The following is a 25,832-nucleotide window of genomic DNA, read 5'->3' as shown; positions in this document are numbered from 1 at the left end:
TAGTTGAATGTGTGCTGATCATCATCTAAAAAGCACCTGATCCAAATGCTAGGGCAACCACAAGGTGGTGAAACACTGGGGTATCCACCATGGTTATGATGTTATGATGTTGTGGTGTGGGGGGAGGGTGTTCAAGTAGGCCTGACTTGTAGGTTGAACTGAAAGGAGTTAATTTAGTCATATAGGCTAATAAGGCTATTAACAGGTCTTGCTAAATGAGTAAATGTGTATGTATTAAATTACATTAACATTAACTGCCTCACACATACATATTGCCATGGCCTACTTAACACCCACCCCCAGCCACAACATCATACTTACTCACTTAAAAAAAGAAATATGGTCACCATATGTTCCACCAATTTTTACATGATCAATGTGTTTTTTTCTGATGATATACAGCATACCTTCAACCAGGTGTGTCCAAACTTTTGACTGGTACTGTACATCAGACCAAAAAAAAGTAATCCACTACTATGACCTCTGTTCACATTGATGTTGGGACATTTGATCTAAATAAAAAAGCAGTAAATGCAATTTGAACACTTTATTGCTCAGGAAAACCCAAGAAATCATCATGGTAAAATATGGTGGTGGCAGCATCATGCTGTGAGATTTTGATCGTTCCACTGTCAGCCTCTAGTCTGAAGGACATAATAGACAAGCTAAGTGCTGTAATGCAGTATTTAAGGGAAAGAAGCAAAACAGCTTTCAAGTGAATTAGAGGAACCTGTGGAGGCCATATGGAGCAACCCTGGCTGCAGGGACCACAAACTAACACTAAGAGACTTTGAGTCAGTCTAACTTGTGTGAGTTATAATTCAGTTCAGTCTTTGCTTTTGTTGCTGCTACTTCTTAGCTTTCCAGTCAATCTGGCATTGGCTCTCCCCAGGTTGATGCCACAACTGGCGTAGAATGTGGACAATAACTCCTTGTGGGCCGCCCCCCTGGCTGGGATCTGAGTGACTGAATGGCACAATGCTGTTTCTCTGCTTTAGAGCCTCTGGAGATGCTACATGCTGCATTCACCAGTACATCCTATAGTCCTTGTTGTGATCTGTGGAACTAGCTGGATAGGTTCGGAAAGGTGGGGAGGTCAACCAGAGAATCCTGTGCTCCAGTGGGGAGCAGGATAAGGACTCTTACCCTGAATGTCGGCAAGGACTGTTTGCCTGGGTGTGGCTTGCCGCTCCGGAGAACACATATAAGCTAAATTAGCTACTGTGCTAGATAACACATATATATTTTGCATCTATCTATTAATCTCCAATTTACTGCATGTAACACTACACCTCTTTTGTAGTGAAAGTTGTTCTATACTAAAAAATGACCTACTTATTAGAAGCCATATCGAACTTGACACTGCTGCAATTCTGCATGAACATAGAAGAACTGACAGGCACACATGTAAGGTCGGAATCTGTTTATTAATTTTCTGCATTAAAGTTGCTGGTCCAAATGTAATTGAAGAACTGCCAGTTTTATGTCTCGAATCTGAGTTCAGTCACAAGTCAGCTGAGGGCGAGTCCGATTGTCAGTGAGTGATCATCATGCGACTTGATTGAGAAGCATGATCCTTGGCCCCTCTGGTAACAAACTTGGCACTGTATGAGGGCCTGTTCACACCTAGTGTTAATATGCATCTCGGATGATCCGATCATCTGATAAAAACGCATAGCCGTTCACATCTGGCATTTTAAATGGGTTTCATGTGACCGCTTGTGATCGGATTTCTCACATAATTTCCGCTGGAATAGGGGCATGGTGCACATTAATAATTAATTAATTTAGATGAGGCACCTATAAAAGTATAGTAAAGCATAGCATTTATCCATTAGTTAGTTTGTTATTGTTGCATACTCAGCTAACTTGTGCAGATGGTGGTTGTTGGTGGTCTCAAGCTGGGTATTTTCAAGCTGGAGTCATCGTGCAGTTGATGCTGGCGGTGCTTTGCTGTCAGGGACACACTGAGACGCTTTGACATTTACACTGCAAGAATAAAGTGATCATATGCGTGTCTGATTAGCTCCAAATGTGGTTTGAGTGATCAGATTACAACGTGTCCTTGAAACTCAATGTACCCCATTTACATCTGTACTTTGAGCTGGCCATGATCGGGTCACCCAGGATGCAAGTTATAGCCAGGTGTGAACAGGGCCTGAAAGATAATTTGATGGAAACCCATAGGTCACAGTAATTCCAGACTTGAAGCAAGATCTGAAGGACCTTAAGACGTCCAAGTATCCAAAAACATACTGTATGTTTAAGCTCTAACTACTTAGCCGGAAGGCTAGCTCTCTCCTTACTGTCTTTCCTAATGGTTCTCAGAATTTCTAGAGAAAATTCTACACTCTGTGGTTCTTTTGGGTTGTTGGGTGGTTCTTTAAACTTTTAGGGTTCTTTACACTCACACTTGCATTTGCATTTCATTTTCAGAAATTGAACTTAAAAGTTTGGAAGGACGAACATGCTTCTACTTCTTCCAGTCTGATGTCTGCTTCCTGTGATGCACCTCATCCCCTCCCTCTACCTCAGTCCTATCTATTAGTTTTGTACCTCAGTCCTTCCTGTGTTGATCAAGAGGCATCCGGCCTTTAAGTTTAAAGCAGAAACCACCTCTGACTCCAGCCCAACTTCTTAGAGTTCAACTACAACCATATGTTGAATGCATGGTACTTTCATGGACTTCAGGGACACATTCCTCTATGTATAGAACCATCAATTGATAATTCTGGTTAGGTGATTAGTTTTGAAACCCTCTGATTAGTCCTTCATTTACTTCAACACTTTTTATATTTATGCATGTACACAATGCAAGGATTTCTCACTTATGATCAAGGCACTTGAGACACAACAAGTGATGCAATAGTGTTAGAAGCTTGAATTGAGTGAATACGAACTCCAGTGTGTGTGTGTGCATGCAAAGGGCTTGGCATTTACAGAATCACAAATTCTTAGCTGCAGATAGATTTCGGTAAGATGCGCATGTCTTACAAGGTCCTCAAGCTTCGTTCTGTTGTCTCGACTGCTGCTGTGCTAATAGCTTCTCTTTCTTCACTTGTTCATGTGCTGACCTTTAATGTGACCCAGCTTAATCTGTCTCTCAGGTACATATAACCTCATTAAAAAATACATCTCTTATAAATTCATATAATTCACTCAAGTTTAATTTTTTACATGGTGTGAATCACCGTCTGATGAAGTTTCTGCTTTCTCAGCTATTATCAGTCTTCCCCCTTTTCCATGCTCTCCCCATTATTTGAGCTTTCTGCACTCTTGTTCACTCCTCCGTCTGTGTCAGCTGACCCTGTGTCGCCTTCCCATGGAACGTCATACAGCAAGGTGGGGACTGTGCCCTTGTCTGTGACCTCACATGTTGAGTGATGTTCTGATTGGTCAGATCTGGTGTCGTCTGGCGGATCTGTGAGCAGACAGGCAGAAAAGGGATGCATGAGTTCAAAAGTTGAAACGTTCAAAAATAGTCAGTTGATCTGCTCTGCTCAGTTGCATCACTAGAACAATAAAAATGACTCAGAATAAACTCTTATTTTACTTTGACTTCCATTCAAAGTTAAGCTCATTTTTGCCTTCTCTTGTAAAGCCACCACTTTGAAGATGTTTTTGAAGACATGTTTTTCATTGGACAGCGACGATATACTGAGGACATGAGATACGGATTAGCAGAATTAAGGAGGTAGAGCAGACAGAAGAGGAATGGCCAGTAATATATTTTGATGCAGTCCTGGACACACATGAGCAGATGAGTTTACAGTGAATCTGTAAGTCATGTCTGGGACCTGCACAGCTATAAAGGTCTATATTTGTGTCCTGTTATATCTGTAATATTTCTTATGTGCTATGAGCTCCTCTTACTTGTTAACTACATTAGTTTGGTAGCCACACTGAAAACTTCCGACACCAAACAGGTCTTGGTTAATCAGCTACATCTGAGGTACAGCTGTGTAAATGAGAGACCTCGCTCTAAACAGTGGTTTAGTAAAACCTCTAGGCTCAACGTGTCCCAGGTGGATTCAACTCTTTTTTTTCTTACGGTCTCCATTATCTGTGCTTTCTGCTTTCTTGCGAATTTCTTCTTTCGATTCACCCTCGTTGTTTTCCCCGGGAACATCATGCAGCAGGGCGGGGCCCCTTTCCTCATCTGGGACCTCATTCCCTGGGTGATGCTCTAATTGATCAGATCTTGAGTCATCTGGTGGACCAATGAAATTTTTTTTTTTTTTTAAAATCAGCGATTACATAAAGGCCGAGGATGATGTACATTGATAGATGGATGAACTGATGAATGAATGGATGAATTACAGACAGATAGATCACTGGCTGATTTGGGTGTGATGTGGGACAGCTGAGAAGATCATAGGGGTCTCTCTCCCCTCTGTCACAGACATTCACACAACACGCTGCACCCGTAAGGCCACCAGCATTGTGAAGGACCCCACTCATTTTTTTCACTGCTGCCGTCTGGCAGAAGGTACAGGAGCATCCGTGCTGTCACTGCACAGTTCTGTAATAGCATTTTAACCAGTATACTCCACACTTTACTACCTTAGTGCTGTGCTTCATGTTTCATGTGCATTGCATGCTGTTTGCATATAATGTCACAGCATATTAAATTTCTATGCACCTTCTTTGCACTTTATTACCTATACCTACCCGTTAAATATCTATGCACCTTACACTCATTACCTCTTTTCAGTATTGAGATACTTTACATTTATTGCACGTCTTGCACATTGCCCTTTCTGCAGTCTGTCCTGTACTGTATTGCTTTTTTGTTCTTATTTTGTTGGAATTTTTGGAAAAAAAATCATTTCGTTTCACTTGTACAAAGCTAAAATGACAATAAAAGCATCTTGACTTGACTTGACTTGGATGATGCAGGAATTTATAGATGACAGGATGAACTAAAACCTAAATTTATGGAATAATGGATGGATTAATTCATCCATGACCCATAGATTCATTAATGGATTACAATTGGATGACGAGTAGATCCTCATGAGACTGAAGGGCAGAATGGATGGACTTATTGATGGATGGACAATAGTTTCATGAATGATGGATGGATTTATGGATGATGAATAGGTGACAGATACACATTTATAAACCAATAGATAAATACATTAATTAATTAATAGATGTTTTTATTAATTGATAATTGGATTAAAGACTGTACAGATTGAAGATAGTTGGGCAGGTAGATGTGGATTTAGAAAAGGCTGGACAAATTTAAATAAATCACCTGTGATTCTGGGTTCAAAATGGAGGATGTATGGATTAATTTATGAATTATTGTGACTCACCTCTGTCAGAGTCTGGGGAAGCCTCTTCATTGTCTGAAGTTTCTGAGGAAGGACTGTCTTGGTCTGTTTCTGAAGACTGCATGTGAGCTTCCACCATCTTTTGAACCGCTACAAAACACCAGAAAGCAGGAGCAGGTCAGTATGAAACATCCTGAAGCTGTCTGATCTTGTGTACATGTGGAGATGGAAAAAGTGTACAGAGACCAAATAGCACAGTCAAACCAAAAGAGAAAAAACAAAGGTAAGTGACCTAACCCTTCACCTCATAATCCAGTCCTGTTTCTGAAGTGCCAATGAACAGCGGGTTCTGAGTTTCACACATTCTCTCAAACACCTGACTTTCACCATTGCTAATCATCAACCTTTCATGAGTCCAAACAGGTGCTGAATTCATTTTAAGAGCCAAGTGTTGAAGAGAACTACAAACTAAATCAATATTACATAAGATATTACTGGGACCCAGAAAGAGAAATAAGAATAATAAATAAGAAACCCGTCCCAGCTAATATGTCTACCTGCAGGGGTAGCCCAACTGGGAACCAGAAAGTTTTGTCCGTGGGTGCCACTTGGGCCCAACTGATGTCCACCCGGGTCAGAGATGGGACCAAGAATGGTTAAATATGGGCCCCATATGGGTTGTACACTGCATATGGGGCCTAGATGGGACCCATATGAGATTAAGGTGGGCTGTAACGATGGAACCTATTTGAGAAGCCCAACTGGGTCCCAGTAAGAATACATAGTTTATCCATATAAATGAAATAAAAACTTTGTCAACAGTTTCCAGCCAAAATAGAAACAAACTGTAAACATGACCTAGATAGCCGTGCTAAAAAGAGTGACCAAAGCCCCAGGACATTTCCCCAGGACACCCTGCCAGAAATATGTTCTGTATCCAGTACTGCTAGTGTAATTCAAATACTGAAGGCTAGGAAAGCATTCTGGCATAACAAACAGAAACAGTAGAGATTTTTAGATGAACTTGCTTTAGGTTGTTCCAAAAAGAGAGATTGCTGTAAGCACTAACTGACAGTGTCTAATGATGGCCTCGCACCAAATGACCTTTCAAATGATAATTTTCCAATGTCGGAATAAAGTCATGTGAGTTGCAGCAGATCGGTTCAGATCAAGATCAGATCACGTTCTCACCATAAACAAACCACTCAATTTGTTTGGGACCAAACCGAGACCACCTCTTCTCAAGTGTCTCTGTTTTAACTAGTACAATTCTCCATTATGGAATCTCACTCAGATAATTGCATTTTCAGGAGAACTTTAAGAAATTCTTATTGTGACCGTCTCAGTTCTTGCAAGAAATGGTCCCTGGGTAGTCACAATGTTGTTCTGTAGATTGGTTCTAGTGTGCTTCAACCCAGGGATGGGATCAGGACATTTTGAGACGCAGAGAAAAGGGCAACCTGAACGCGAATTGAATACAATTTTAATTTAAAGCACCGGGTACAGACTGTCATCCAGAGATGCAGTCGAGTTATGATTCAGAAGCAAGTGTAGGGGTAAGTCTCAAAGACTCCAACCAGTCTCAAGGACTTACTGTAGAGACACTCATTAAAATGCTGGGTTAAAAACAATCCAATTTGGGCCATTTCCCCAATGCAGCACTGGATCCCTATATAACACCACATATGCTGGTTTCAACTGACCCAGCATTGCTGGTTACTATGAGAATTGCTGGGTCAATCCAAAAATATGGTTATTCTGACCCAGAACTGGTCAGACACTGTTTCTTTTACTAATATTTAACAATTTGCCAGCTCAAAAAACAAATATTAATTAATTGATAATTTATTAATAATTAAATTTTTTGCATATTTGTTAAACAAACTGTTAAGAGAATATGAATACAATATTAGAAAACATATATTTTAACAGAAACACAAACACCTTAACCAAGTCATAAACCAAACATAAAACTATGAGTAGTGCTGTACAGTCTAGTCTAACAGAGACTTCGGTTCTAGCTATGAAAATCAGACTTGATTTTCAGCTATAAACTCATTATAACCTCACTGCAAATTTCCTAAAATGGGTTAAATACCAGTGACCCTCCAGTAAAACATTGGAAACAAAAAATGCACTGATTAAAAAAAAAGATTCACTTAAAAGTAAGCAATAGAACATCTATAGTTTATGGAAGTTACTTACTTACTAATTTCTGTCAGTCGTGACTTGAGGAAAAGCTGTTTAACTGACTAACTAAGTGCTAATCAGCTACATTGTGCACTATTAATTAATGCTGACCCATTGGCTGGGTTGTTGCTGTGATGCTGTGTTGCTGTGGAACTCTACACAAAAACTCTTCGAACTACCTACCCTGGAATTACCTAAGCAAAATGACCCATCAGGCCCTACAAAGCAGTCAGGTAGAAGAAACAACCCAGTAGGTTTTAGAGCGCAGCTCAAAAATGTGGTGCTTTTGCCAGAGAACATCTTCTGTTTTTTTTAATAATACCAGAGCATCAAAGTTATCATAGAACTGCTACAGTTCAGAACTCATTTTCCCAAAAACTTTAAAGCATTATGGTCACCTAAACTGGAAGAGAGAGTGTTTTTTTCTTTGCATAGCCAAGGCTAAACTGCATTGACAGGCTGATGATTAACCTTTTGGCTGGTTTGTTACTATGACAACGTCAGAAACCCAGCACCCTTAGAGCAGAGAGGGTTAAGGGCCTTGCTCAAGGGCCCACCTGCAGCAGCTTAGCGGACCCACATATCGAACCCACAGACCTGTAATCAATAACCCAGCACTCTAACCACCTGCGCCACCAAGAATACAAGGAGTGTAGTAGTACAAGAACAGAACAGTGCATGGTAGACTAGCAGACTAACGGCCATAGGGAAATAAGTTCTCTCTGTGCCTTATAATAATCTCATACCCACTCTGTCATCATCTGCAATCATCAGCCCTCAATGGAGCTACTCTCAGCCTCCAAGACATTAACACACTATACATACACCTCCCCCCCCCCCCCCCCCCACCCACCCTCTTTTACTTAATTTTATTAGCCCCAAGCCAGACCCTTTTCAAAGTCACCTTGGAGAATAGCTCAGGTGATCAAGAAAGCACAGAGACATCACTGTCTGTGCCTTTTGGGGGGTGGGGATGGTTTGGCAGGGACAAACCGTGACTTAAAGCTCGGCTTTCAGTTCAGGCCGTAAATGTTAACATTTCTGTTAGCGCCGCAATGTGATTCTATTAGTGCATTCGACATCTTTCAACTGTTACAGACACTATTAAAGACATTGCATATGGATACCTAAAGTTGGTAACAGACATTAACTTATGTGAGCTTGTTTTTAGCAGTTTAACCGTGACTCTCTGTGTAAGAAGAAAATAAGCAGACACTTATCGTAGTTACACTATGTATCTGATGTGTCTAAAACTTCCAGAAGGCCCGGAGGGTTCTCAGACAATACAGCCCATTTACATATCAGTCTTTAGGGGCCCCTAGAATGGAAAAGTGTATTTACATTGGTATTATTGAATGATAAAGGTTCCATACAAGGAAGTGATGAACTGTGAATTTTAAACCCTAAACCATTGTTCCTTATTTAAAAGACAATCCAGCAGAATCAAAACAGGGCTGGAAAACAAGCCAATACAATCCCCCTTATATTCACATCCACAAAACTGCCATAAACCCAGCCCACTAGCGAAAGGATTTTGAGGAAAACGTAATGTCTAATATAAAAAGCCAAAAATCTAATGCTACCCAGCTGAAGCAAGGACTGATATGGTTATCTGTTATCACTAGGCTGGCCATTGATGTGGTTATCTAGCATTAAGGCTGCCTCTGGGGTGGCTAAAAGCTAATACTAGGCTGACTAAAGCAAGCACTGAGGAGGTTAACTAGTACACGGGTGCCTCTGGATCCTTAAAAGGCTAAAAGCTAACACTAGGCCGACCAGCTACAATAAGTTTAGCTAGCCAACCAAATGCCCTGCTTATTGGGTTCCGAGAGCACCCAGCAAGGAAAGCAACACTACCCAGTAAGACTTAGGAATTATAGGCAAATAATGGTTGTTTGTATTTGTTATTGTTGCAGCTAGGCTAGGCTATTCGGATGTGAGCTGTGGCAGTGCCATAAATCAGCCAATAAAATCCCACCAAAATGAGAAACACTGCCCTTCCCATAGTACACTACGGTTCAATTCCCCAGATAGGCTAATAGATCACTCAACACCAATAAGAGTCTCTGGGTAAGACTCCTAACACTACATTCTCCTACCTGTTTATCAGGATTCAGATGTAAGTGGCTCAGGATAAGAGCAGATGCTGGGAATGTACTGTTTGCAGTTTACTGGTTGTGGACTTATCAGGGCATGCACAATAAGGCATATGACCATATGATGGCACAAACATGGACACTTTTACCCCAGTATCAGTATACTCTCTCCCCTACCAAGTGTGTGTGTGTGTGTGTGTATGTGTGTTTGTCTGGGTTGTTAGCACCAGCTGTCAGCTGTGTGTGCTCTGTAGTAATCCCAGATCAGCCGGAGTTGCATGAACTCACACTTCGAACTACACAGCTGGCTGTGCCCTCCTAATCCACTCCCACACACACACATACACACACACACAAGCACACATCCCCACTGACCTTTTCACATCAGAAACTTAGACTCATCATGTGACACACAGATGAAATAGGTAGACATACTTTGTAGGACAAAGAGTATATTTATATATATATATATATATATATATATATATATATATATATATATATATGAATGAACTAATTCTATCCTTCCATTCATCATCTTATCCATTTCTGTCAGGTCAGGGTAATGGTGGGTCTGGGTCTACCCAGTCTTAATTAAGGCTGGACAGTTCTCTCTTTAACCCAGAAAACTGGCTGGTGAGCAATAAATGTAGTGAAGTGTAATGGTAAGATCTGCTGTCTTTTACCGTAAACTTTATTTTTTATTATTTATTTATTATTTTTTTTTACCTGTGAGTGACGGAGGCTGGTAGACGGCTGTGTTGACTCGTTTCCCCATCAAAAGTCCATTTTCACAGACGGCCAACTGCAAAAATAATCACATTCAACCCTTCAGTCTCTTTACTGTAAATAATAATAGTTTTACTAGAAAGCTTTAAGTAGGGTTTCTGGCTTAAAAAGACCTGGATTCTTTGATCACTAATAACATGTAGTCATTGTCCACAATTACACACACAAACAATGATAAAGTCCCATTGGGCAGCATGGTGACTTGGTGCTTAGCACATTTGCTAGCTGGCCGAGGTGCGAACTAATATGGTTATTTGGCTTGAGGACATCTCTAGAGCAGCTAATAGCTAATGCAAGACTGACCAAAGCAATCGCTGATGTAGTTATCCAGCATTAAGGGCAATTACTTACTTAATTAATGGGCAAACTACTGCCTCTGCTATTTTTGTTGAACGGCAGGATTTTATCTGTAAACAGATATTCCAACTTGTGGCCGGTCTTCTCATTTAAAACATCTCTAAACATGATTTAATGCAGGAGAGATGGAGATCGCTCTGGATTTGATGTGGTTATTGTCTGTTAAATTGCAAATGATGCAAAAGACACTTTGAAATCCGAGTTGAGCGTTTGATTGCAAAAATCAGATTTCATGTGGGTTTTAGCTGTCCCGACTATCAGATATCAATCTGGATACAATCCAAATGTGCCAACGATCAGACCTGGGCTGGCAGTCTAAACATAGCTTTAGGTAAATGTCCATATCTGGGTGGAGCTACTATATTCTATGTTCTTTGTGTCCATGTGGGTTTCCTCTGGTTTTCTCCCCAAAACACTGAACAACATGGAGACAAGGGTGAACTGGTTACTCAAAACTGCCCTGGTGTGAATGAGTTTGTATGTCTGTATGCCCAGATATGGATTGTCTTGGGTGAATCCCCCTAGTGCTTGATGCAGTCTTTCAGGTGGACGGCCGTTTCCGGTTTCAAAACTAGATTTTTAATTACAGATAAAATCTGACAAAAATACTCATGAGTAGTTTGTAGCGTTTGGCTCACTAATTCAGAAACTTTCCAGCACAAATATATGTCTATGTAGTGTCTATATATCATACATATCGCTGTTGTCTAGTCCAGTCCTGTTATCTTCATGGTTTGAATCCTAAGGACCAACAGAAATGCTCTAAATTACTTGGCAGGCGTGTGTTCTCTGGAGAGGATGTAATGTTATTTACACTCAATCAATCAATAATACAATGCAACATGTGAGCAGGGGTTGTAAACTGTTAAAGGCTGAGTAAGCAGAAATTTATATATTATCACAAAAGTAATCAATTGAAAATGGGCTGTTTTTAGCAGATCAGTTTCCAGTCAGTGCTGTCTGGGGAGTGAATGGTATTTGGATTGCAGTGTTTTTTATGATCGGGACGATCTGAACTGTTTATGGCCATTATTTTGTGATGGCCCAGGCCCAGGAAGTGCCTGACAATCCTGAACTTGTAATTCACCCTTAGAACAGTGAGGATGGACAAAAGGCCTAACCTGATGGCCTGGATTCTCTTCCTCTGGGGAAGGATGGTCGGTCATTCGGAAGAGGGTGGCAGGCGTTGGTCTCCGTCGCCGAATCTAATTTTGAAACAGAAATAATCTTCATTGCAGACGTAAATGTATTACATGGAAGCTGTAATGTAATAAGCTATTGCCTTATGATAAGCATCTTTTTCATTTGAGAAAAAACACACTGCGCATTTCCTTTATTACCAGCAATGTAAAAATATCTGCAGGTTTTTAGCTTAACTTAATCTCTGCATGGCTCTTGGACCAGATTTCTAATGCACTTCTTATGTACAGAAACTCCCACTGACCACTGTATTACAAGGCCTGCTTGTAGCCCCATCTTGCCGGTGGACAGTTAGATATATCCATCCTCTAAATCTCTCATAATTGGTCAGTTTCTGACCACGGCATAGGAGATAGGTGGAGCTCACAGCATAGATGGTGGGTGGACACATAAGGTTAGGCTGGTGTTTCTAATAAAGTGGTCAGTGAGTGGAAGCTCAAGGTTGGTGTTTTCTTAAAAAGTGGCCAGTGTGTGGAAGCACAAGGCAGGGGTTTCTAATAAAGTGGCCAGTGAGTGAAAGCACAAGGTAGGGGAATCTAATAAAGTGGCCAGTGTGTGGAAGCACAGGGCAGGGATTTCTAATAAAGTGGCCAGTGTGTGGAAGCACAAGGCAGGGATTTCTAATAAAGTGGCCAGTGTGTGGAATCACAAGGTAGGGGTTTCTAATAAAGTGGCCAGTGTATGAAAGCGCAAGGTTGGGGTTTCTAATAAAGTGGCCATTGTGTGGAATTGAACTTTTCGGTGTCACTGTATGAAAGATGTGTTTTGTTTATTGGTGGATGTACTGCAGTAGTTTCTGCAGTTTCTGTATTTTAATCATGTATGTTCTTGCACATTAAACCTGTGACCATTTTAAATAGATGACACCCTTTATTTGTCGGATAAATGCCACAACAGAAATCTCGTTATTTGAGGGCAATTGCATAGATTTTACCCCAGTTATGTTAAAGTCAAATGTAAATCTCGTTTGCAAATAATGCCTCCAAAGCTATATAATACAATCAGTCATTGTCTGACCCTTCATCAGTGGTGAGTTTTGGTAATGGTTATGGATACACTGCCTGATGCCTTGGACATTGTTTTACCATAGTTTTGGATCTAAATGTCACTTTTGTTTGAAGGATACACACACGGAGTGCCCCAAAAAGGCACTATTTTATCATCTTCAACATTACATATTAGACCAAGAAGACACATTAAGGTTCACTGGTAGGTCCAAAGAGTGAATAAAAGTGTGTAAATTTGTGTGTAGGTTTATCTACAAGTAACCATTTCACACCAAAACCCACTCTGAATGAATTCCCATCTCAGTGACCGATTCATGCCCCTTCAGTGCAGGAGACTAGATTAAAGTTCAGAAATAGCTTTTTGCTTGAAATGGTAAGGGGTGGAAGTGTATTTCTGAAGTTCAGGAAATGAAAAATCCCACCTCCTCTGGCCTGATTTGGGTTATGTAATGTTCAGAACACTGCATTGAAAAATGCAATATTCTCCTGCCATCAAATGACCTCCCAGCGTACGAATAACTGATAACGAATAACAAATCTGAACAGAAAGCAGGGGTGAGTTAAGCCATGGGTGCCAAATAAGGCTTTGGAGGTCATCATCATCATCATCACAGATCTATAAGCACCGGACCATAATCCTCAGCATGATGTGGGTGGGAACCAATCAACCGGTCCATCCATCGTATAGTCACTAAAGCAAGAAAGCAGTCAGGAAATACGGAAAACAGAGTGACGTGTTTGAGCAGTGCAGAACTTGTGGCACCCTAGGTTATGTAAATCCGTAATGACTTCCGCTGTCAGAGCGAAATAGAGCACAGATAGGGGGATTAGCCTGGCTGCTATTTTGCTCCTGTCCCCTAATCATGCGCTGTTGTGTCTCTCAGGGCCTAATCCACACTGCATTTTCCGCCCTGGGCAAATTTCATGTGGCAGATTTTTGTGCATTGTAACACTACATAATCCAGCGGAGGGATTGTGGAAACTCCATCTGAAGTCTTTGTATTGTGTAGATATTTTGTGTACACAATGAACATCCTTGTAAACCAGACCGCTGATTCCCTCTCATAGCCAAGATCCAACAAATCTCTTCAACAAATGCTGACTATTAGCCCAAATGTAGACAGGAGATCGCTGGCCTTCCAAAATCCAAGAAAACAGATTAGGCCTAGTGGACCCATAGAACTCACAGTACAAAAGTGTATACCACACCCAATTAATACCATATTCGTACACTACATGTGCAAATGTTTGTGGACACCCTTTCTAATGAATGCGTTCAGCTAGTTTAAGTTGCAACCATTGCAACCGACACCGATGAACACATGACACACACACAGCTTGTCTAGTCCCTGAAGTGAAGTGTTGCCAGTAGAATAGGACTCTCTGGGGTGGATAAACATGAACCTATTGGCACCATGCGTAATGCCAGATGAGGACTAGAGGGCTATAAAGTGGAACGGTGTTCTCTGGAATGAAAATTGGTGCTCCAACCAATACTTTTGGAATAAAAGGGGAAGGAGTTGGGGTGGTGATCATCCAACATGCTGTCCTCACTAACAATGGAGGTATATATATATACACACACACGGACAAAATTGTTGGTACCCCTCGGTTAATGAAAGAAAAACCTCGAAACTGACAAAAGTAATAATAAATAAAAATTCTATGAAAATTAACAAATGAAAGTCAGACATTGATTTTGAATCATGCTTCAACAGAATTATTTAAAAAATGCCTGGACAGAAATGATGATACCCTTAACTTAATATTTTGTTGCACAACCTTTTGATGTAATCACTGCAATCAATCGATTCCTGTAACTGTCAATAAGACTTCTGCACCTTTCAGCAGGTTTTTTGGCCCACTCCTCATGAGCAAACTGCTCCAGTTCTCACAGGTTTGAAGGGTGCCTTTTCCAGATGGCATGTCTCAGCTCCTTCCAAAGATGCTCAATAGGATTTAGGTCAGGGCTCGTAGAAGGCTACTTCAGAATAGTCCAATGTTTTCCTCTTAGCCCTTCTTGGGTGTTTTTAGCTATGCTTTATCCTGTTGCAAGACCCATGACCTGCACCTGAGACCAAGCTCAGTCATGCGCAGCACATTTCTCTGTAGAATCCCTTGATAGTCTTGTGATTTCATTGTACCCTGCACAGATTCAAGACATTCTATGCCAGATGCAGCAAAGCAGTCCCAGAACATAACAGAGCCTCCATGTTTCACAGTAGGGACAGTGTTCTTTTCTTGATTTTTTTGTCTGTGAACATAGAGCTGATGTGCCTTGGCAAAAAGTTCAATTTGTGTCTCATCTGTTCATAGGACATTCTCTCAGAAGCTTTGGGGCTTGTCAACATGTAGTTTGGCAAATTCCAGTCTGCCTTTTTTATGATTTGTTTTCAACAATGGTGCCCTCCCGGTTCGCCTCCCATGAAGTCCATTTTGGCTCAAACAACGACAGGCAATTTTCCTCCTGCGGCCATGTCCAGGGAGGTTGGCTACAGTCCCATGGATCTTAAAATTCTGAAAAATATGTGCAACTGTAGACACAGGAATGTCAAGCTGCTTGGAGATGGTCTTATAACCTTTATCTTTAACATGCTCGTCTATAATTTTCTATCTAATCCCCTGAGAAACTTTTTCCTTCGCTTCCTTTGGTCCATGTTGAGTTTGGTACACACCATGTCACCAAACAGCACAGTGACTACCTGTTATATATATAGTATGTATACGCACAATCGTGTATGATATATGAGCATATATCAGATTTCCGTACATTATCAGATATATCAGATAGATTCATTTAGAATCTATCAAAATTTGTCCTTAATTTGTCCTGATTTTTTTATTTACATCAACCATTCAGTCAGTGAAACTGCTCTTTATTTGTGAAACTGGACTGTTTCATTGTCAAGGCAACCATTCCTTCCTCTTCTATTGCATAAACAATGTGAGAAATATATCGCTCTATATATAAAAGCTCACCATACGCCAACACTTATTCCCACATTGCCCCTTTATGCATGAGTTCACTCACATCTATTATTACTCACATTCCCACTTCACAGATTGCTTGAACGTAACAGAGCTATGAAGACAACACAGCAAATGAATGGCAACAGTGTCTTTTCTCAGCACAGGTCCACATTGCATTCAGCAAGGTGGTGGCACTCCTGGGCCAGCAATGGTCTAAAAGCATGCTAGCATCACTCCATTATGGACATTAATTCACAGATGGATGACACTTTAATCACGGGAAAAACAAAGATGGAAAGCATGGTCCAATCGGACTGAGTGGTGGGCGGGCTCTTGCTTAGTTGAGTGGAAAGTCGATTCCAAATAAAACCTCTGGCCCAGTTAGAGAGGTCATAACTGGGGGCATGCAATTACAATATAGCTGAGCTTAATTTAGCAGCTTTATTAGAAACCCCTACCTTGTGCTTTCACTCACTGGCCACTTTATTAGAAACCCCTACCATGTGCTTCAACACACTGGCCACTTTATTAGAAACCCCTGCCTTGTGCTTCCACTCACTGGCCACTTTATTAGAAACCCCTACCTTGTGCTTCCACTCACTGGCCACTTTATTAGAAACCCCTACCATGTGCTTCCACACACTGGCCAATTTATTAGAAACCCCTACTTTGTGCTTCCACTCACTGGCCACTTTATTAGAAACCCCTACCTTGTGCTTCCACTCACTGGCCACTTTATCAGAAACCCCTAATGCGTGTTTCCACACGCTGGCTGTTTTATTAGAATTAGAAAGGTATTCAAACAATGACGTTAGCAATAACTGTGCTGAAGCTAAGAAATGTGACATTAGCTTGCTCTACTGACTCATCACCTTTGCATTTGCGATAAACAGTTTGATGAGGCAAGCAAGAAAACGTGTGTGTGTGTGAGTGAGAGAGAGAGAGAGAGAGAGAGAGAGAGAGAGAGAGATAAAGTGGTGTAAAGCACATTTTGAAAAGTGCAGCTGAGGTGGAAAAAGACCAGAAAACCAAACGAACATGATCACATATGTTTATCTACTAACACAAAATATGTTTTCCATAGGGTGATGGTGTGTGTGTGTGTGTGTGAGTCTGAAACTAACAGGCACAAACATTGCTCCCAGCCAATTACTCCCAACCCAGTAGGCGAAAGAAGTGGGCGGCCGACAACCGTAGAGTAGCTCTTGTAGTCACCAGTATTACTCACTGTGCAGAAAACACAGCTCATATAAAGGCCTGAAGCACCAGTCTCCACAAGAGCACAGCTCAGCAGAGGTCAGAGGAGAACATGCTATGGCAGTTTCACATCCCGACTGTGTCACGAGCGTTCTCCTCAATCAATAACACCTCAATGTTCGACACAACAGTTAGCACTAGATGTAATACCAGTTATCAAAATAATTTATACTACTTTACTTTACGTTATTTATGCCACTTTACCAGTTATGGAAAGTATACCATTTACGTTACTTTACTAGTTTTAGAAAGTATACCGTTTATGCTACTTTACTAGTTTTAGAAAGTATACCGTTTATGCTACTTTACTAGTTTTAGAAAGTATACCGTTTATGCTACTTTACTAGTTTTAGAAAGTATACCGTTTATGCTACTTTAGCAATTCTTTTGCTACTTTACTAGTTACGAGCATGCCATTTACAGTGGGGTAAAAAAGTATTTAGTCAGCCACTAATTGTGCAAGTTTTCCTACTTAGAAAGATGAGAGAGGTCTGTCATTTTCATCACTTCACACTTCAACTATGAGAGACAAAATGAGAAATAAGGAAATCACATTGTAGGCTTTTAAAAGAATTTATTTGTAAATTATGGTGGAAAATAAATATTTGGTCACCCACAACCAAGCAAGATTTCTGGCTCTCACAGACCTGTAACTTCGTCTTTAAGAAGCTCTTCTGTCCTCCACTCGTTACCTGTATTAATGGCACCTTTTTGATCTCGTTATCTGTGTAACAGACACCTGCCCACAGCTTCAAACAGTCATACTCCAAACTTAACCATGGCCAAAACCAAAGAGCTGTATTGTACACCTGCACCTGGCTGGGAAGAGTGAATCTACAATAGGTAAGCAGGTTGATGTGAATAAATCAACTGTGGGAGCAATGGTAAGAAAATGGAAGATATGCAAGACCATTGATAACCTCCCTCGATCTGGGGCCCCACACAAGATCTCATCCTGTGGGGTCAAAATGATCATGAGAACAGTGAGCAAAAATCCCAGACCTGCAGAGAGCTGGGACCAAAGTAACAAAGGCTACCATCACTAACACACTACGCCGAGAGGGACTCAAATCCTGCAGTGCCAGGCGTGTCCCCCTGCTTAAGCCAGTACATGTCCAGGCCTGTCTGAAGTTTGCCAGAGAGCATATGGATAACCCAGAAGAGGATTGGGAGAATATCATGTGGTCAGATGAAACTAAAAGAACTTTTTGGTAAAAACTCAACTCGTCATGTTTGGAAGAAGAAGAATGCTGAGTTGCATCCCAAGAACACCATACCTACTATGAAACATGGGGGTGGAAACATCATGCTTTGGGGCTGTTTTTCTGCAAAGGGGACAGGACGACTGATCCGTGTTAAGGGAAGAATGAACGGGGCCATTTATCGTGAGATTTTAAGCCAAAACCTCCTTCCATCAGTGAGAGCATTGAAGATGGAACGTGGCTGGGTCTTACAGCATGACAATGGTCCCAAACACACAACTCGGGCAACAAAGGAGTGGCTCTGTAAAAAGCATTTCATGGTCCTGGAGTGGCCTAGCCAGTCTCCAGACCTCAACCCCATAGAAAATTTGTGAAGGAAGTTGAAAGTCTGTGTTGCCCAGTGACAGCCCCAAAACATCACTGCTCTAGAGGAGATCAGCATGGAGGAATGGGACAAAATACCAGCTACAGTGTGTGCAAACCTGGTGCAGACTTACAGGAAACGTTTGACTTCTGTCATTGCCAACAAAGGTTATGTTACAAAGTATTGAGTTGAACTTTTGTTATTGACTAAATACTTATTTTCTACCATAATTTACAAACAAATTCTTTAAAAATCCTACAATGTGATTTCCTGGATTTCTTTTTCTCATTTTGTCATAGTTGAAGTGTACCTATGATGAAAATTACAAACCTCTCTCATCCAAGAAGGAGAACTTGCACAATCAGTGGCTGACTAAATACTTTTGCCCCACTGTATGCTACTTTAGCAATTATTTATGCCACTTTACCAGTCATGTAATGTATACCGTTTCTGCTACTTTAGCTAAATACAGTATTAAAAATAGACTATAAGGACCGGATAATAAAGCACCTTCAGAGCATTTTTAAAAATGATCACTGGTGTAGCCATGGCAATGTAAAATGTAAATTTACCATTTATATGCAATATACGTATACGTATACGTTTATGCTATGTTTCATAATTTAACCAGTTCCGAAAAGTGTCCTATTTATTTTAGCAGTTACAAAACAAATACCATTTATGCTACTTTACCAGTTGGATATGTAGATGTATACAATTTTTGCAACTTTAGCAATTATTTATGTTTCTTTTCCAGTTATATAATGTACATTTCAGTGTTGAAAATAAAGACTATAAATAACTAAATAATAAAGCACTGTGAGAGCATTTTTAATTCACATTTTTAATAAACATTCACTGGTGTAGCCACGGCAATGTAAACAGCTTTTTTTAAAGCTTTTATATATCTGGGAGAAGTCAGATATTAAATGTAAGTGAGATATCAGATTATAGAGGTTGCTACAGTAAAGCATGCTGGTGATTGTTTGCGACCTACACCAGTATGAATCAGATCAATCATGCAAACACAATCTTTATGAGTAGCACTGATATCACATAGAACAACATATAATTTAAGCAGCATTAGCATGTTTTGGTTAAGTTACACTGCAGAAAGGCCACAACTTGGACATTCCACTGCTTTTCTGTAAAGTATGCACTGCAGTTATCTGTATGTTTTTCAGTCGTATCAGTACAGCTAAGGGGTGTTATTGTGTTTTAAAGGAAACATTTTCCAGCTAATTCCTTAATGTCCCCCAAAAAGAACAGTCACAGAAGAAAGAGGGACTGCATAATGGGAGTTGTGTCTGCATGTTGTGTAAGCAAGAGTTTCAGGACAGTTAAAGATGCCAATAGCCATTAGCCTTGTTGCTGGCTCTGAAACATTCCTGAAACATTCAAACTCAACATTTAGTACATATGAGACTTTATCACACAGACACTGGCTGTCACTTAACATAAGCATGTCCTCAGCTGTTAAAAGCTTGCTTTGGCTAAATGATGAATGATAATCAATGGACTTTTGGTGGTTAAGAAGTGGATAGCCCCACAGAAAGGCCTGCAGACAGAGGCCCCTCCTGCTTTCATTAGAACTGTTCTTGATTCTCAGATTCTCAACCAGGGTACGGATAGTTCTGGACTCGGATTAATATCCTCTGCCACTCCGTACCATTAGTTTCCAAAGAAAGCTTAATCCCTGTCCGAGAAACTGACCTTATATGTCCAGACACCTTCTTAACCAGAGTGTACTTATTATACGTAATTTAGAAGTATTACCAAAACACAGCAGATGTGGTCCTCAACCGCTCTGCAGTAACAGATTTGAGTGTCGATGTTAGAACATTACTGTGAGGATTGGATTACATTCAGCCACAAGAGCATTAGTTGGGTTACAGATGGTTAGTTCTGGATCACAAATGCCACTCCAAGTCTATCAGTACTACAGTGTAGTTTTGCTCCTATAGTCTAGCGCTGGAGCTATGAGGCTAATGTCAACCTGGAAGAAGGTCATTTTGGAAGAACCACTGACAAAAAGGGAGCTTGCTGAAAACATACAGTTTCGTGTATATACTTGAAAGTGTGGTTCAAGTACACAAGTACTCTATAAATACCCCCTCCACTCAATGCTCCTCATATATTCAGCAGGGGTCTATTTGTATGGTAATGTTAAGCAGCAACCTAAATACACATGCACGCACACAACGCATACACCCACGCGCTCACGCCTTGTTCCCATAATGTGGCGAGGGTCACTTAGCAGCTTTACAAAACCATTAGCATTCAGTGAACATCCACTCGGAACAAAAACACAGACAAAGCCCCCGCTCCTCCCACCAATCAGCCTGCTTTATTCCTCCAGGAGACCCTACTTCAACCCTGCAACCCTAACAGGGGGGCCTATTCATGTGGAAATTGAATGATGGCGCTCCGTGGATAAAGAAATTAGCATCTTGAGGAGAGGGACGGACAGAAATGTGAGCACATGGAGGGAAAAAGGGAGGAGAAGCTCTACTGCTGGTGTTGTTGGTTCACAACAGCTGTGAGGGAATTAGGAGAGCTATTTGGAATATTCTTGGACTGTCGGCGATGTTCACACTCCTCGCGGTCATCATACCTGTTTAGTCACAGCCCAGACTGGGTCAACACAACCACTAGGCCAGGTCCAACTGGCCAGGTCCACCTGGTCTGCACAGTTTTGTGCCTCCCTTAACTCTGTAAGGGCTTGTTAATGAGTTCATTAGTTGGGTCAGGGGTGGTGGGAGCAGGAAAAACACTCAAATACACTGGACCCGGTTCTCCATCATTGGCTCCACTAAGCAAATTCTCTACCTCTTCAAACTTGTGCTCCCACTCAACAAACATGGGCTTCACTAAGCCACTGACTCACATTGAATGGGTCTTTGCGCAATGCCATAGAGGAGCCACCCCAGCTAACACGTCCATGTGGGGCCAGTATGAGCAACCCAACCAGGAACATTTTTAGAACCTTACTAAGGAACCTTTGCTCAGTGTGATTTAAAGATTTTCCCACATCTTTATATCTTTATGGAACCAACACTCTTAAAAATAAAGGTGCTACAAATGGTTCTTAGAGGGATGCCATAGAAGAACCACTTTTGGTAGTATAAAAAGTCATGTTTGTCATAGAGATGTATCAGTGTGAAGAACCTTTAAAAGACCCCAAACACTTTCTCTTGATGTGAAGGTACTTTATACATTTTTAGGCCAAATCTCTATTAACAAAATGGTTCTTTATGGAGTGGTTCTTCTATGGAATTACTCAAAGAACCTTTTGTAGCACCATTATTTTTAAGAGTGTGATTACAGGATGTCCTGCAGCTGCCGGGTGTCTGAGACATTAACTTGTTTGAAAGAAGCATTTGGCATTATTTTTAATGACGTTCATGCAGGGCGTTGCAAGGTTCACTATAGTCACCAAGGACTGTGGATTCATTGTTTTTCTTTTCTTATTATTTTATCTGTATTATTAGTTTTACCATCAACGACATTCCATATGAAACTCGTGATGGAAGACACGTGGTGGTTCGAGGTTCTCTTTTGGTTAGTAAATAAAACTGCTATTTGATTTGTGTTGTAGTCATGGCAACCATTTCACATTATGCAGATTTTAGAAAAACAGGTGGAGTTGCCCTTTAAAGGGTGTTAGCAGTTAGTCGTGTTTTTTTTTTTTTTTTTTTTTTCACTAGTAGCAAATGTCCTCAAGATGACAAAATGGCCATGTATTCATGTTGTCATCATCCTGGAGGAATGAAATAAACACACACACACACACACAGACAGACAGACAGACAGACACACACACACACACACACACACACACACACACACCCCAAAAGGGAAATCTGACCTTATTTTCATTTCACTTAGTGTCCTTTGGCTGGAGAGTGGCCAGAAAAGAGTGTGTGTGTGTGCATGTGTGTGTCTGTGTGAAACCTGGGTCATCATCTCTCCATCTCCTCTCTTCCCTCCTCATCCCTCCTTTCTCCTCCCCTCTCCTCATGTTCGGCCTAATTGGGCCGTAACGTGACATGGCACCTGCTCACTGCAGCTGAACTACTTTCTCACTCTCTACGTCTCTCCGACACACACACACACACACACACACACACACACACACACACACACACACACACACACTTGCACGCTCGCACACTAAGAGTGGCTCGACACGGCATTACATAATCTGTTGTCAGGCAGATTGATGTACGATCCAGACACCCTGACCGCAAGTGACAGAACCCACTGTGGGTCAGACACGATAGGCAGCCAGCACCAATCCGACCCGAGACTATACTGACTGCGTCTGCTTTGTGTTACTCTGGACTGAAATGACTGTGTGCGCTTTACTCCGTGCCTCCAGTACACCAGTAGAGGGCATTGCAACCGTCCAGGCTACGTATAACTAGAGTCTTTAAAATAAACATGCTCTAAAGTGTTCTATGCATGAAGCCATAGAACATTGGTACTCAAATCAGTCCTTAGAGGGTTCCCACAGTCTACAATTTTGTTGTAGCACATGTCTGGACCATCCTAGAAGACTTGAGGTTTGAAAATCTGTCCAAAAAACACTTTAATGAGTGGTTATTGGAGAATTTAGACATGAGGGACCTCCACAAGACTGTAGGAAGAACTAATCTGGTGTAGAACGTTTACATTTCATGCAGGTACCTTCAACCTTATAAAAGGTTCTTCACGCTTACACCTCATACCTTTTTCAAGCATCGCTCACACTAACTTCAAAGCTGTATCTTGGTTTGGAAGAGAAGCTTCAACAGTAAACCATAGTTTAGAAATGTAAAAAATGAAAGTGCCAACCACAAAATAATAATAAGCAAGACCTTAAAACAACATTAGGTACCACTGCATCCTAAAATAGCAGCATTCGAATCATGCTGATGCTCCACTGACTCCACTGTAATAAGGATAATGGCAGCTCGGTCATTCCCCCTGTGGGTTGGAACACTGCTACTGCACTACAGAACTTTGGCGGAGCCAGAACTGCATAATGCTGCATAAACTCCTGTAGTATTACTCTACCGCCTTAGCCCACATGCTTCTTTACCTTCATCTTTCAGCCTGTCAACAAATGCATGTGTACAGCTGTTTGAGAGTGTGTGATCTGTATTTATGGCAGTGGTGTAAGAGTGCTGTACACTTCCCAACTGTTGGGGGAGACTAAATTTAAAACATTTTAGCTCAGAAAATCAGATTTTCTCAGTGTCAAATAATGTTGAAAAAATAATGCAAAGAATGTAGTTTTCTTTCAAGAAATTACAGAATTATCACAACAAAAGTGGAAGGACAAATAGTAGTCTTTCAGAATATTACACTGGGATTTTTGTTTTTTAAAGTAATGACAGAATTTAGCTTTTTTCACAAATGTATGCTGAGAATTTTCGCCCTTTAAAGAAATTAAGTAATTTAGAAAATTAAGCTGAGATTTTGCCAGAATTTAGTTTTTTGGGAAATGGTGAAGATAATTTTACAGTTTTTCAGGAAAAGGTGCATTTTTTTAGATTAGATACACAATTTTAAGAAATTTTAAGAAATATCGACCAGTGCAACGCTATACAATGTCTGAAATGTAAGGAAAGTCTTTAAAAAATCTTTTAACAGACTTCACAATGATTTCACTTTCTCAGTGTGCTTACCTATTGAAAATAAGTGGCACTTGCTTTTAAAATGTCCCACAATTCACAGCTAAGAAATGAGAGTTTCAATTTTCTTTATCCCCTTTTAACCAGTAAGAATATGAACACACAGTGTGCCGTTCTGCCTCAGCTCACCTTTCTTTAGACCACTTTCATCAGAAGTGGTCTCTTCAGCACTATTCTGAAGAAAACTTCCCATTCCGTCCCCCTTACCATTTCCACTTGTTTAGGGTCCAGCTGGGTGGGCACAGCAGAGGGCACAGAGAACTGGATTTTCCTCCTCTCCTTCATCTCCCCCTCCATCCTGGCTGGTCCGTCGATTGGTGGGAATGTAAAAAGACCCCAAAAGCAGATGACGGCTGGGCAAGTGTTGTCCTCTATCTCTCCTTTCAGCCCTGTGGGTTTGGTTTACATGCAACAGCTCTTCTGCTCCAGTTCTGGGTGGGACGATGGGTTAGGATCTTCTTTCTCTCTCTCTCTCTTTCTCTCCCTCTCTGTCTGTCTCTCTCTGTCTCTCTCTCTCTGACTGGCACTAAGTCACGTCTTCTCCTTTTTCGTCCTCGCAGCCGCAGGGTCTCGGAGTAATCCAGGGGAGCTGCTTCTCCCCGAGTGAAGAGAACACACTGTGAGAGGACGGATCACAGGAGGGTGGGGGTGGGGAGATGGAGGGAGAGAGCTGTTCATGTGGCACATTAAGCTGATGGTGACTGGCACTCAAAATGAAGTGTAATCTTGTCCTGTGATGGCATTCTGTAAGGAGTGTGTTGGTGTGCTAAAAAAAATTTGTGTCAGAAAAGAGCAATAAAACCAAATCAAGAAAAAACAAATAAAAAACTGTGATTCTCTTGAAATAGCTGAATAAGGAGTTCAGTTAATGGAAGAGACAGACTGTAAACCTCAAACACTGTGGTTCCTTCTTTAAAAAAGAGAGCTGCAAAACGGGTCAATTCCAAAAAAACCCTAACTCTTATGTAACTGCCTTGATCTGTTATATTTTCACCCGCAAAATGTACATAAATCCAGATGAATGAAAGCCCTAGTTAAAGCTAGGCTTCAGGAAAATGTGGTAGAGGCTCCTCACCTCCAGTTTCTGCTAGTTATGGGAATGTGGGTTGGGACAGGAACCAGGCTTTGTGACCGCAGCTTTTGCTGTGCTAGTGTCCATAGAGAGGGAGCTTAAACTCTGCACACAATTAAGTGAAAGCTGCAGAGGCAAACAGGGATCCTGGTCATACTTTTTACTGATGAGAATCAAGAAAGCCAAACCCAGTGAAGCGAGTGGAAGCAAGGCTAAAAGTTAACTGGCTACAGTCTCTTCAGCTGGCTAACAGCATATTGCACTGAGAGGACACAAGGAGAGGATAGCAGCACTATCCATTCGGACTCTGGGTTAATTACAGAGAAGGGATCATTGCCTTGGATACAGAAAAGAGCAACACCGGCTACTCC

The 25,832-nt window shown here is 41.1% G+C and overlaps 1 protein-coding gene across 2 annotated transcripts; it reads right to left on the bottom strand.

Annotated features, from left to right (window-relative positions):
* Positions 1-291: 291 nt before the first annotated feature.
* LOC140544004 (protein phosphatase 1 regulatory subunit 1A-like) lies at positions 292-24,997 on the bottom strand. Of its 2 annotated transcripts, XM_072667350.1 has the most exons (6): positions 24,597-24,997; positions 11,833-11,916; positions 10,295-10,370; positions 5,322-5,429; positions 4,052-4,210; positions 292-3,421 (listed from the first exon to the last, which is right to left on the bottom strand). In XM_072667350.1, the coding sequence occupies exons 1-6, from the start codon at positions 24,684-24,686 to the stop codon at positions 3,225-3,227; spliced, it is 714 nt and encodes a 237-aa protein (XP_072523451.1). In that variant the 5' UTR covers positions 24,687-24,997; the 3' UTR covers positions 292-3,224. The 2 variants fall into 2 exon arrangements, with proteins under 2 accessions (XP_072523451.1, XP_072523452.1); XM_072667351.1 differs by lacking the exon at positions 4,052-4,210.
* Positions 24,998-25,832: the final 835 nt, after the last annotated feature.

Source organism: Salminus brasiliensis, chromosome 22, assembly GCF_030463535.1.
Source record: "Salminus brasiliensis chromosome 22, fSalBra1.hap2, whole genome shotgun sequence".
Classification (NCBI taxonomy): Eukaryota; Metazoa; Chordata; class Actinopteri; order Characiformes; family Bryconidae; genus Salminus; species Salminus brasiliensis.
The sequence above is the reverse complement of the archived record's forward strand: the minus strand, read 5'-3'. Positions and strand labels throughout refer to the sequence as shown.

Bases quoted from the DNA above. Each gene is read 5' to 3' on its own strand.
- LOC140544004 (XM_072667350.1), bottom strand. From the start codon at position 24,686: ATGGAGGGGGAGATGAAGGAGAGGAGGAAAATCCAGTTCTCTGTGCCC. The intron at 4,211-5,321 runs GTGAGTCACAAT...TTGGTCCACCAG, and splicing joins TTCCCCAGACTCTGACAGAG to ATGACTCAAGATCTGATCAA. The intron at 3,422-4,051 runs GTAAGAAAAAAA...GTCTGCTCACAG, and splicing joins AAGCACAGATAATGGAGACC to ATCCGCCAGACGACACCAGA.